Source organism: Dermacentor andersoni, chromosome 6, assembly GCF_023375885.2.
Source record: "Dermacentor andersoni chromosome 6, qqDerAnde1_hic_scaffold, whole genome shotgun sequence".
Classification (NCBI taxonomy): domain Eukaryota; kingdom Metazoa; phylum Arthropoda; class Arachnida; order Ixodida; family Ixodidae; genus Dermacentor; species Dermacentor andersoni.
Genome location: NC_092819.1, coordinates 16,902,300 through 16,915,925, shown reverse-complemented (window position 1 = coordinate 16,915,925; position 13,626 = coordinate 16,902,300). Strand labels below are relative to the sequence as shown.

Sequence of the window (13,626 nt, the reverse complement as noted above, 5' to 3'; positions counted from 1 at the left end):
GTCCACCAAGTTCCAGTCCTGTTCACCATGCTGACTAGTTGCGCTCGTGACCTAATCTTCAGGCTCGACTTTCTGATGACGCATTCTGCCCTCGTCGAGTGTTTGGCCGGTACGCTGTGCCTCGAGCTTCCTCTTCTTTCAGACGTTCACCCCAAACAACCGAACACCCTCTGCACTACAGCGTTTGTTCGCTTACCTCCGAAAGCCCTAACATTCATCGAATTTTCCTCAATGGCAACCGTGCCTGATGCTGACTATGTCGTCGCACTGATTCGTGATGTCCTCCTGGCGCGCGACATCTCTGTGCCACACTCCGTCGTAACCCTTGCCGCTAATGGGATGTGTCTCCCCGTTATCAATTTTGGCTTGACGAAGCAAGTGTTACCTGAAGGCATAGCAGTGGCCACGCTCCGGTCAGTGACAGATGACCACGTCACTGATTTTGCAGCCAACGTGTCTCCAGATCCTCCTGATTACCCGCAGGATGCCTTGAACCTCGATGGCCCATTACTTCCCATGGTCGCTCTGGACCTCGCACCGGACCAAGCAGTCGCCCTATATCGCCTTTTGCTTTCCTACCGCAACACATTTGGCACTGACAATCGACCACTTGGTCAGACGTCCCTTGTTAAGCATCGGATAAACACTGGTGATGCTGTTCCCATTTACCGCCGACTGTATCGCGTGTCCACGGCAGAGTGGCAAGTTATTCAGCAGGAAGTAAACAAGGTGCTTGCCAGAGGCATTGTTGAGCCCTCGTCGAGTCCTTGTGCGTCGCCGGTCGTGCTCGTCAAAAAAAGAGATGGGCCGTGGCATTTCTGCGTTGATTACCGCCACCTAAACCGAATTACTAAAAAGGACGTTTACCCTTTACCACGAATCGACGACACTCTTGATTGTCTTCACGGTGCCACATACTTTTTGTCCATCGACCTTCGATCTGGTTATTGGCAGATATCCGTCGATGAGCAAGACCAAGAAAAGACCACTTTCGTCACTCCAAATATCCTCTACCAATTCAAGGTTATGCCGTTCGGTTTATGCAATGCTCCCGCCATGTTCGAACGGATGATTGACTCTCTGCTTCAAGATTTCAAATTGTCAACTTGCCTTTATTACCTCGACGACGTCCTTGTGTTTTCTCCTAGATTTGAGACGCACCTTGAGCGCGAAGCAGCTATCCTTGACGTCTTCCGCAAGGCTGGGCTCCAATTAAACTCATCGAAATGCCACTTTGGGCCCCGACAAATTACACTGCTAGGCCATCTCGTCGATGCTTCCGGAGTACAACCCAACCCGGAGAAGATTCGAGCAGTAACGGCTTTTCCTGTACCTCAGTCTGTCAAAGACGTCTGGAGTTTTGTGGGGCTCTGTTCTTATTTCCGACGGTTCATGAAAGATTTCAAAGAAATCGCTCAACCACTCACTGAACTTCTGAAGAAAGATGTGCCTTTTACGTGAGGTTACCCCCAGGCCGCCGCATTTTCACGCCCTATCACGATTCTCACCAATCCGCCGGTCTTGGCCCACTTTGACCCGTCCGCGCCTACAGAGGTTCAAACCAGTGGTTATGGGATCGGCGCCTTCTTATTGCAATGCCAACACGGACACAACCGCGTTATAGTCTACGCTAGCCGGCTCCTGACAACTGCAGAGCAACTAATCGATTACCGAGCGCGAATTTCTGGCTCTCATCTGGGCTGTTTCAAAGTTCCGCCCATATTTATATGGCAAGCCCTTCTCAGTAGTCACAGACCATCATGTGCACTGTTGGCTTTCGTCGCTCAAGGATCCTATACTGGCCGGCTCGGTCGTTGGGCCCTCCGACTACAATAATATCTCTACACAGTGACTTACCAGTCGGGACGCCAACACCAGGATGCAGATTGCCTCTCTCGCTACCCAGTCGAAGACGCGACCTCTACGTCTGATACTGACACCGATGCTTGTGTTCTCTTTGTTTTTCCACTGCTCCATGTCGCCGACGAGCAGCACCGTGACCTGTCTTTGTGTATCATCATTGACCGCCTAGAATCGTCACTTGCCGACAGTTCCCTTCACTTATTCACACTTCAAGATGGCGTACTCTACCGTCACAACGTTCACCCCGACGGCCCTGCATTACTCCTTGTGATCCCTAAGCACCTTCGCTCGGCTGTCCTCCATGAACTTCACGACCTCCCCACTGCTGGTCACCTGGGTGTGTCACGTACCTATGACCGGATCCGCCAATGCTTCTTTTGGCCAGGGCTTGCTCGCTCTGTTCGAAGATACGTAGCTGCATGTGAGAAATGCCAGCGATGCAAGGCACCATCGACGCTCCCTGCTGGGTACCTTCAGCCACTCGACATTCCCGCGGAACCATTCTTTCAGGTTGGTTTGGACTTACTTGGCCCTTTTCCTCTTTCTACCTCTGGGAACAGGTGGATCACTGTAGCCACGGATTACGCCACGCGCTACGCCATCACCCGAGCGCTTCCTACAACCTGCGCCACAGATGTCGCCAGTTTTCTTCTACACGACGTGATTTTTTTACATGGAGCTCTGCGACAACTTCTTACAGACCGTGGCCGGACATTCCTATCAAAAGTTATCACGGACATCCTGCAATCCTGTGCCACGAGGAACAAGCTATCCATGTCATACCATCCACAAACAAATGGCCTCACGGCCATTTGTTTGTTCTCGCACTTTCACAGACATGCTTGCGAAATATGTCTTTTCAGACCACACTGACTGGGACCTCGCTCTACAGTTTGTCACATTTGCTTATAATTCCTCACGCTACAACACAGCCGGTTATTCCCCATTTTTCCTCTGTTCGGCGGAGAACCAGCACTGCCCCTCGACACAACCTTCCCTGTTCATGCGGCACCGACCAGTGAATATGCACTTGACGCCATCGCCTGCTGTGGCCACGCAAGGGAAATTGCCCGTGACCGCCTTCTGAAATCCCAAGAGAGTCAAAGGCATTTGTACGACTGGTGACACCGAGACGTGCACTTCCCGCCTGGTTCTTTGGTGCTTCTATGGTCTCCGTCACGTCAGGTCAGCCTGTCAGAAAAACTGCTGTCTCGTTACACAGGCCCATACTAGTGCTTCGTGCCGTGACTCCTGTCTCCTACGAGATCGCCCCTGACCCGAGATCTGCTTCCCAGTCCAGTGATATTGTGCACATTACACGACTGAAGCAGTATCACCCTCCCAGTGACGACATTTAGACGCTCCGGCACGTCGCTTCTGTCGCTGGGAGATTATGCTACACGGGTGTGGTATTTGATTGTTTGAACAAGGCGCGTGGGCGCCATCATTTGAGAAAAGAGGAGGAAGAACGAACTGGGCTCGCACTGTGAATCTAATCGGTCAGCGCTGCAACCGCTGTTGTAAATATAACCTGTAAATAGTTGCTCGTCTTACTGACTCGTCCTTTGCGGAAAAATAATGTCCGTGATCTTTTCGTCCATGTCAAGTTATACGCTGATGACTGTGCCCTTTATGAAAAAATAAATTCCATTGAGGATCAAATTAGGCTACCTCCAAAAGGTAAAACGTTGGTGTGACATATGGCAAATTGTAATAAGTCTTGATAAAACAGCATATATGAGAATAAAACTTAAAAGGAACCCTCTCCATTGCCAGTATGGTATTACTGATCAGGCACTTTCCAAAGTCGCATGCTGCAAGTATCTGGGCCTTTGGATTTCAAATAACCCTTCTTGGAGTAAACATATTCATACCGTCTCCACTAATGCTCCTCGTAAACTGTTCTTTTTAAGGCAGGCATTACGGTTAGCTGCCCCTGAAACTTGCTTGCTTGCTTATAAAGCTATTGTACGACCAGTCTTAGAATATGCTGTTATATAATCTGGGATCCCTTCACTAAAGCTAACATTTACAAATTGGAAAAGGTTAAAAAAAGAAAAGAGCAGTAAGATTTATCTATAATTCCTATAAATGTACATTCATCACAGACCTTCTTAGAAAAAGTGATTTGCCATCTGTTACTGATAGGAATCGTATTTCTTGCTTGAAATTCTTTTTTCGGTCGGTAAATGGGCACTTCAATTTTGACACTTTGCAGATAGTCATTCCAGTGGCTGTGCTACACGCATGCAACATTCTCTCTCACTAAAACCATTATTAGCAAGAACTGTTACAAATATTCCTATTTTCCTAGAACCATAACTGACTGGAATAACCTTGCTGATAGTGTAGTAACGCAAAATTCATTGTCATTGTTTGAAGTGCATGTTCAATAATTAGTGATTTGTGTGTTGTGTATGCTTGGTGAGCCATATTCGGTGCTTGTAAATTCTGCATTGAAATTAATATGTATTCTGTTACGGTTTTGTATGTGATAACATTGGTGAACAATTTTCTGCTATGTATAAGTGTTGGTAAAGCCTTTGCCTGAGTGTATTTAATTTCTGTCTCAATATGTTACTGTACAAATATGTATTCCCACCTGCAATGGTCTTGTGTTCAAGACCACAGTGTTTATAAGTAAATAAAAATAAATAAATAAATAAACTCTGAAAAGGTGTGCGTGATACAATTTCAAAAAACAAAAAAAAACTTGATTGCCTGGTGATGACAGCAATATGGTAGTAAAAAGCTATATTTTAATCTTTGGATGATCTGGGGAAAGAGTGAAACAGAAAGGACTTTAGTGCATGTGCGAGAAATTTTGAGTTCATGGCTGGTGCTGTGAGAGACACACAAGTTGCAAGGATTATGTGAAGCATGCAATGAAGTTCTGAATGGGAGAGATAACGAATAAAGGCACTAGTTGCTACACACTCACCAAGAGGGAGGCTTTGCTTTCACAAATGAAACATTGATTTCATACAAATATAAAGGATGAGTGATTTGGCAGTGCATTTTCTAATATATTCATATTCATTTCTATGAACCACTTCAAGCAAATTCCAGACAATGTATATTCTAAAATTAGTCTGACTGGCGATTTTGAATCCCTTCCATGTCATGGATGGGCTGGGTTCGTCCGTGCATTTGTTAAAAATGCTGAGAACAAGCTTATCTCATTAATAATCTTTTAATTTTCTTGCAATTTTTATTTTCTTTTATTTTCTTGTAAATGCCGTTAGGCTTCACTTTTGCAATAAATTGTTAAGATTGCATATAATGGAACATTTAAAATATTTTCTACATTGTTTTTCAGAAGGGATTGTGCTGTAAAAACATTTGGTCAGGATTCAGAACACTCTGTATGGCACGAAAGCATTAAGCAAGTAGTTTTTCATCATGTTATGGTGTTTGATGCAAGTATTTTATCAGAAGGTCCAACGTTTTGTCAACTTATGAGCTGGCTTTAGACATGAGCACATTCCATTACAGCATTTTAGATAAGGTTAGCTCAAGATATCCCAAAGTGCATTGTGGGTGCCACCTGGCCAGTCATCACGTAATTCACGTATGCAGTCAGAATCTTGCTAGAGGGTCATTTGGTGTGACTTGTTAATAACCATTCTGCCATAGTACAGTCATCTGTAAACATGTTTATATTAGAAGATTTGTGCAGCTTTGTTTTGCAAACCATCACGGGTGCTTCATGCATGTGACTGCAGTTCTCTTACACTGTTGTAAAACAAAGTTAGGCAGGACAGGTTCAGCGCACTGCTTTTCTCACGAGGCATTTTATTACCCTTTGAAAGACAAATTTTTTCCAGAAATAAATCCCCCCAGAGTCACACTTTAATTGCAAATTTAAGCACTTCGGAGCGGCTTATCTTGAGCAAAAACAAGCAGATAATTTCCACCGTTTCCAGGCTATATTTAAGGGCATGCTTCAAATATGATGGGAAATCTATTATTTGGTGCACCTCATTCAGCTGCCAAAATTCAAGCCATGGAAGCAATGCAGCCTGAGCACTTACCCCATATATTGTGGGTGGGTTTTCCCACCTACCTGGTTTGCAGAATGGTACAACACAGTGTGGCAGCCTTAAAAGCACGGTGAGGGCCCCCTTTTCCATCAGCCCAAGGCACTTGTCAGCATTGAAGAAGCAAATTTGGCATCGAGTGAACATCTTAAAGGAACCGATTTCACAAGCACTTGTGTGTGCTGCTGTTTGAAACCCTGCGCAATATGCGACATTGTTGTCCTATTATGGAAATGTTTTTTATTTTCAAGACCTCAAAAGTGAGCCTGTCACATTATGTTTATGTTTGCATTATGTAGGCAATTATGCAGCTTCATTATTTGTGGATTTAACCCAAAGCGTTCGAGAAAATAAATCATCACATCTTACTTCATAAGCTTGAATCATTAGGAATTAACGGCCCAGCACTTTTGTTACTACAAAATTGCTTAACAGACAGAATGCAGGTAGTAACTATTCCAGGTGTTCATTCTATAACCTTGTTCACTAATACTGGCGGACCCCAGGGTTCCATATTGGGTCCACTTTTATTTTTATTATATGTCAATGATCTGCCTAACTGTCTCTGTTCTTCGAAATGTATACTTTATGCAGATGATACTACTGTCATTAACTCTGATAAATGTCTTAAAGCTTTAGTATCTAACCTTAATGGCGATTTACACAGCCTGCTGGAGTGGTGTCATACTAACCAGCTACAGATAAACCTGTCGAAAACAAAATTTGTTATATTCACTTCCCACCAACGAACACTTCACTCCATTCCTGCTATTTTTCTTGGCCCCAGTCCTATCCCTGCAAGTTTTTCCTGTAATTATCTTGCTGTAGAAGTATACAGAAATCTTAAATTTATTGTACAAATAACCAATGCAAAACAGAAGATTACCTCTGGGATCTGGGTACTTCTAAAGGCACGAAATATATTTAATCATCAAATATTACTATCCTTATACATTTCATTTATTCATTTCCACATTAACTACTGTGTTGCTTGTTGGGGAAACACTTACATAACGCATTTAAGCTCATTGCAGATCCTACAGAATCGGGCTATTAAAATAATTACATTTAGCCCATACAACCACAATGCCTCGTATCTTTTATGAACTAATCCCATTCTTTCAGTTACATAACTCGTTAAATATAAGCTCAGTACCTTTTTGTTCTGTCAAATCAGTTACACACGATGCGATAGCTTGATACCACAATCTTCTCTAATGAATACTAATATTACCAGGTTTGCAATAAATAGGAGCTTCATTTCACCCAAAGTACATACTAATTGTGCCAAGCAGAGCGTCCATTTTTCATCTATCACATTCTGGAACACACTACCATCAGATATAAAAACACTTAAAATTCACGAATTCAAGAAACAACTAAAAGAATATATTCTGTCGAATACTGATGCCTAGTTCATACTCACAGTCATTCTTTCAGGGTGCCTTCATTTCATTTTCATTGTCATACCATTAGGTTTCTGTTTGATCTCCTTGCCATGCATATATATTCGAGTTCGTAAATTATGCTGTGTACGTCATGTCATTTACGCTGTTAATTTATCAGTGTTCAACGAGGTTATGCTACAGTGCTTTTTATATGACTCTTACTTGTGCACATTTATTTCTTTAGTTATGCTATTCATACTAAAAGCTGTAATTCTTCCTTGTTAATGATTTGTTGAAACTGCTGTAATCTGTGTTTTATTACGTTTAGTTTGTAAAAGAGGTTCCATTGCAGTCTCTGACTTCAGGACCTCCTTCTGTATATTAACATCCTGTAATCTTCCTAATCATCACAATAAAACCGATTCCGATTCTGGTTCTGATTATAATCCTGTTAACATGGCACATTCTCTTGTTTCTCCCAACAGCTGTGGGACAAAGAGGAGGAAGATGAGCCCGAGGAGGCAGGTGATGAGAAGAAAGAAGAAGGTGCTACGGGTGAGGCCTGCAAGCAGCCACCTGAACTGGGTGCCAGGGATGAGTCTGCTGCACCACAGACTGAGCAGCCACCAGCCGCTGCTTTGGAGGATGACGGTCTCGGTGAAAACACTGAAGAACCACCACCAGACCCAAGCTCTGCACACCCAGAGGCATGCATCTTATTAATTGCTTTGTTTGCACAAATATAAAACATTTTCTTTTCAAGAATACTTTCTGCAAAATTGCAAGTACACCTTGCATTTTTATTTAGAACCATGCTGCAAATTTAGTGCCTAGTTTTTTTTTCATTTTGATGCATTAGGCTTGACGACTGCATAACTGAGCTATACAGCTATACAAGAAAGCCACTGCAGGCTTTAATGCAGCAACTGTATGGAATATCCAGTTTCTTCTTAAATATAATTGAAGTAGTAACTTAGAATGATAAAAATCACAGAGACAAGAAAGGTAGACAAAGACAAGCGCTACACTCACCACTGTTTAATTGAAGGATCGAATGGTACATATATATCCTCTTGTCACGCGTGCGCATACCAAGCATAAAGAACAGGCACATGAACATCAAAGGCGGTGGCGCAAGAAGTCAAATTTGGCATCAAGTAATGAGATGGAAGGCTCACTTATACACCTATCTCTGTTCTTCTTGATAAAGAAGGCCTCATGTGTGAGCCTTGAAGAGGTGTTGCCGCTCCTGCACAGAATGGTTGTCTCAGGCCTTCTTTATCAAGAAGAATAGAGATAGGTGTAAGTGAGCCTTCCATCTAATTACTTGATGACGAATTTGACTTCTTGCGCAACCGCCTTTGATGCGCATGTGCCTGTTCTTTTTGCTTGGTATGCGCACGCGTGACAAGAGGATACATACGTACGATTCTATCCTTCCATTAAGCAGTTGTGAGTTGTGGGAGATACGGGGTTCTCCTCCGTACTCTTGGGACAAAGGAACGACAACACAGTAGTGCAAACAGTCACAAGGGCATTTATTGCACCTTTCATAGATCCATGCCTGCTAGCCGAGTGGCTATCCACAAAACATGCCGATGGGCGCGCGACAAATCTAGAAGTCCGACTCACCGCGAGCGAGCGAATATGTTCGCCCCATGCTGGATCCCAACGCCTGGTCGTTCGCGTGTTCGGTCACGCCAACGGAGGCGCGCTCGAAGGCCGCCACGCGAGGCGGTCTCGCAGAAGCATGGGTCGCCGCGCGCGCGTGGGACGTCCACGCCGTGCGCCCGACCCGCCGGGAAAGAGGGTCGCTCCACGCGCGGCACGGCACGTCCGTGCTGCTTGCTGTCTCGAACCCAAGAGAGCGCGCCTTGTCTCTCCCACCGAGGGTAACCCCGCAGCCGCGCAACACTAGCGCCATCTCTCGGACTGCGCCTGTACCACTCGGACCGCCGCGTGTGCGGCGAAGCCGCACTACAGGAGACGCGCTATGCGGGAAAAACATCAGGGGAGGCGCGAGGGTCGCGCAACCCCACAGAGTGTAGTGCTTGTCTTTGTCCACCTTTCTTGTCTCTGTGATTTTTATCGCGCTAACTACTTAAATTATGAAAAACCAACTAGCCCAACAATCAACTCTTCTTCTTATATATGACCAGCATTTTTCTTTTGCCTCCACCTTACCAGTTTTGCTGCTGTCATATTCTTTTTTTATCTTTCTACATTTATAGTCTATACTATGCTTCTTCTTGTATCACATTGAGCTCCCGTCTTTCTTCACACGCCTACTTGCGACTTTTATTTTAAATAAATATTAAATATTTCCGACACATTTTCAGCATGTTGCTATCTTGCATTGGCATTGTCCATTTTAAACTGTTTGAAACCAGTGCAACACAATGCAACAGTGGCAGCAAGACTAGGTAGGCGAGGGCTTCACTTATTTTCTAGGTTTTCCTGCTAACAAGCTATTGAGAAGAGCTAAGCAGAGACAGTAGATGAACAGGTTACGCGCGTCTGTAAGCTCTTAGCTTTTGTTGCTGTGTGTAGTGTCAGTTTGCGTCATAAATCTATTAATTTTCAATTTTTCATTATTTTTTAAGTGTCAAAATGTCATTCTGTCACAATTATATTGTTTTTCAGTAAATTTCTGTTAATTAGACTCCAGGTAGTTTCATTTTTCAGTTAATTTGATTATTAGGTAATTCAATCCTGACAAAGGTCCCGGTAGGTGCCCATGCATTTCTATGAGCCCAAACTTTCGTTATTTCAAGACTAAAATTGGCCTTTGCCGGATAAGTCGAACTTGACCAGTCAGCACACATGCGTCTGAGCCCTACAGAGACCCTGATAGCAATCCCTTTAGTGGCAACGACAGTCTTGACGGAGCTTAGGGGACAACAAATTTGTTGAGCACGTGTCATTTGTCGTCGTAAACGCCCATTTATGGAAGAAAGAATTTCAAGCAATAATCATGGCTCACAATGTCTGATTATGGTATTTACCTGACTTTAATGCATGCTTTTCGTTTTTTGTGTTGTCTTTTCTTATATATTTTTTTTTCACCAGGAAATTCCGTAGAAAATCATCTGCGCAGTGCAATCGTACACAAAAGCAAAACAGTGTTCGCATCAGTCATATGCTTTACCGCCCAACATGGATATATGGCAGCGGAGCTGGCTTTTAAGGAACCATGTGGCAAAGCTGGCTTTAGAAATTCAGCGGTCATTGTGCAATGATTTTTCTTGCTAGAAAATCAATCATCAGTACGTGTTAGATTTGAACTCTGCTTAGGAGTACGAATGTCATTCCGACGTTAGTCTTCTACTTTGGACACAGAAAGTGGGGGCGGGGCGTATCTAATTTGGGAACATGTTGGAATAGGGCAAATACTGCAAGATGAATGAGCGGTGTGTTTTGGCACTGTTTCTGCACCTTGTTTAATTCGAGGCACTGGATAATTCGATCACTTTCGTCGGTCTCGTTGTGGTCGAGTCAACGGAAGTTGACTGTGCATGTATTTTGTTAAAATAAAATGTGGGCATGCTCATAAGAACTGAAAAATGTAGGTTAGTGGAAGAATTATCAGTCAGTACTGTGGTTACTTGCTGAAAAAGCACAGCATAGCTTTGGTTTTGTAAAGACTGTTGATTGTTGGTGTCCTCAAAAGCAGACTTTGAACATTGGTGCATGACCTGCTTGAAAGATCTGTTGGTCCTGAATTTGTCCAGGAATCTGACCCAATGGACATTCCTGAAGACATTGAGATTCCTGAAAACATGGACCTGGGTTCTGACGCAGAAGACGGCGCTAATGATAATGATGAAGTCCCTTTGTCAGAGTGTCCCAATGAAGAGGAAGACACTGCTTCAGACGCTGAGGAGGCTACTACTGAGGCATCCCAAGAGGAGGAGCCTGGTGATCCAGAAGGACCCTCTGAAGAGCAAGCCGCTCCTCCCCTTGACATGAAGGATGATAGTGCAGCAGGTCAGTTCTCTTGTTGCTTTCGTGCTGGCTTTGTCTGTCTCCTAGTATGATGCAGTGTTGTCATTGCAATTTCAGAAATTTTTTAGCTGGTGCCACCTGCCGTGATGTGTCAGGCACAGTAAAAGTCAGTCCTAGCTGTTGGAGTTGTTTATGGACCACAAATTATACCTGCCAACTTTCCTGAATTTTTCATAAAATTAACAAATTTGGGACTATAGTACGACATCACGAACATTGCACCAATACAGTAGAACCTCGTTCATACGTTTTGGAAGAAACCGCAAGAAAAAACATACTAACTGAGAAATTGTACGACCCGAAGTAAAAAAAAAACATTGACAGACTGAACTATTGTTGCTATCTACGTAGTAGTGCGAAGTATCGCGCGGATCGTTGCGGCACAAGACACCGACGGCGTCAAGCCGGGGTTGCTCCACCGGCCTGAGACGAATTTTGTTGTTTTCCTATTGCGTTGTGTTTTAAGAGGGCAACGGGAAACCGAAACGAAATCGAGCTGGTGGGCGACGCCAGATGCCGCCGAATTGAAATGTGATGATCACGTACATCACGCCGCCTGCAGCAGGGAAAGGTGGTGTGTTTGGATTATTGTCTACTAAATGTGTGCAGTATGCTACCAATGGCACTACGCACCATGCTCTGCAAAACAGATAAGTGAAGATGCTCATCACATACAGGTTTGGCGGCGGTGAATGCGGCGTACGACGACCGGGGCGGAGATTTGCTGGTACCAGAATTTGAAACTGTGTGCTCCGTTGTTCTCACGTGAGACATGCAATTGTATGCTGTTCTCTATAACGTGCACCTTGTGGCTTTTCTCGTTCACATGGGATCTAGCAGCTGGAAAACACACACGATCGCAGTCTGCAGCAGGGAGCGGTGGCGCGTTTCGGTTATTGCTTATTAACCCTTTGAGGGTCGAAATATGTTGAAAAAAGCTTTCCCAGGTGGTCAAATTACTTTATTGCGGATCTTGAATGTACAAAATGTATAAAGCCGGGAATAAATAGTAAAAAATAATTAGGAACAGTATTTTGGTGTCGGCATCACTCAGAACTGTAAAATGTTCAATAGAATTTCCAAGCGTGGTACTCGTTGAAACACGGGTCTACGCACAGCGCCTTATCGCAATCTGCACACCTAAAATGCGTGTCTGTTGGAGCGAGGAGTTGTGTTGGCGCACACGACATCTCTGCGTGCGGCTGCCTTGGGCAGAAGTCTGAGGCACACTCTCGCGTAAGCGCGTTGCCGCAGAGAGCGAGAATACCTCGCGAACGGCGCTGATAAACAAGCTAAAAGCAGTGACAATCAAGATAGAAATAGACTTTCACCGCCCTGCAAGAGAGTGCCGACAAAGAAAAAATTGACGTTTCACGCGCCTCCGTTGCGATCACGCGGCGGAACCGAAACCGCGAAAGCGCGTTGCCACTGAGAGCGAGAATACCTCGCGAACGGCGCTGATAAACAAGCTAAGAGCAGTGACAATCAAGATAGAAATCGACTTCCACCGCCCTGCAAGAGAGTGCCGACAAAGAAAAAATTGACGTTTCGCGCGCCTCCGTTGCGATCACGCGGCGGAACCGAAACCGCCAAAGGGGCATTGCCTCAGTCTGAGCGACGTGCTGAAGCTAGCAATCAGTTCTGTTTATCTCCCCAAGAAGGTAGCACCAATTTCAAACGCATCTTGTAAGTGCTAAGAGGTGGCAGCACCTCCCAATGAGCAAGCATCGTCATTATGGCGCGAAATTTCAAACGGAGGGTTGGAACCGTACCCGTACGGCAAAGACCTTGGGGGACAGAAAACCGCCGCCGTACATGTACAGCAAAAACCCTCAAAGGGTTAAAAGCGTACACTGCGGTTCCAACGGCACCACGCGCTGTGAAGCAGATAGGCGAAGGTGCTTATCACAATAGGATTGGTGGTGTTAGCTCTGAATGCCCCGTGCAAATACCCCGGAGAAGATTTGCTGGTACCAAAATGAGAAACTGAGTGCATGCCGGCATTTTCACGAGAGACGTGCGGGCGAGTATTGCGGTGAAGCTGCCGCTGCAGGCAGCTATATACTGTTCTTCATAGCGTGCACCTTGTGCATTTTCTTGTTTACATGGTATCTAGCAGCCGGAAAACGTATCATATGATCGCAGTTTGGCGATGCACTGAACGTTGGTGCTGAAAAATAGTGTTTTCCGGGAACATACGAAGTGGTAAAAGATTAGTATAACTCTATTGGGTCATTTTTGGCTATCTCGATCGTGAACCTTGGTGCCGGGAAAACATGCGTAACGGGAACGTATCAACGATGTTCTACTGTATTTACAAACAGTAAGAT

The 13,626-nt window shown here is 44.6% G+C and overlaps 1 protein-coding gene across 1 annotated transcript in view; it reads left to right on the top strand.

Moving 5' to 3' along the window:
- LOC126521268 (midasin) overlaps window positions 1-13,626 on the top strand; it is a 386,114-nt gene that overhangs the window by 360,838 nt on the left and 11,650 nt on the right. Inside the window, exons 70-71 of the mRNA XM_050169921.3 lie at window positions 7,777-7,998; window positions 11,023-11,278. Of these exons, the coding sequence (XP_050025878.1) occupies window positions 7,777-7,998; window positions 11,023-11,278 (478 nt within the window). The remainder of the gene's footprint in view (window positions 1-7,776; window positions 7,999-11,022; window positions 11,279-13,626) is intronic.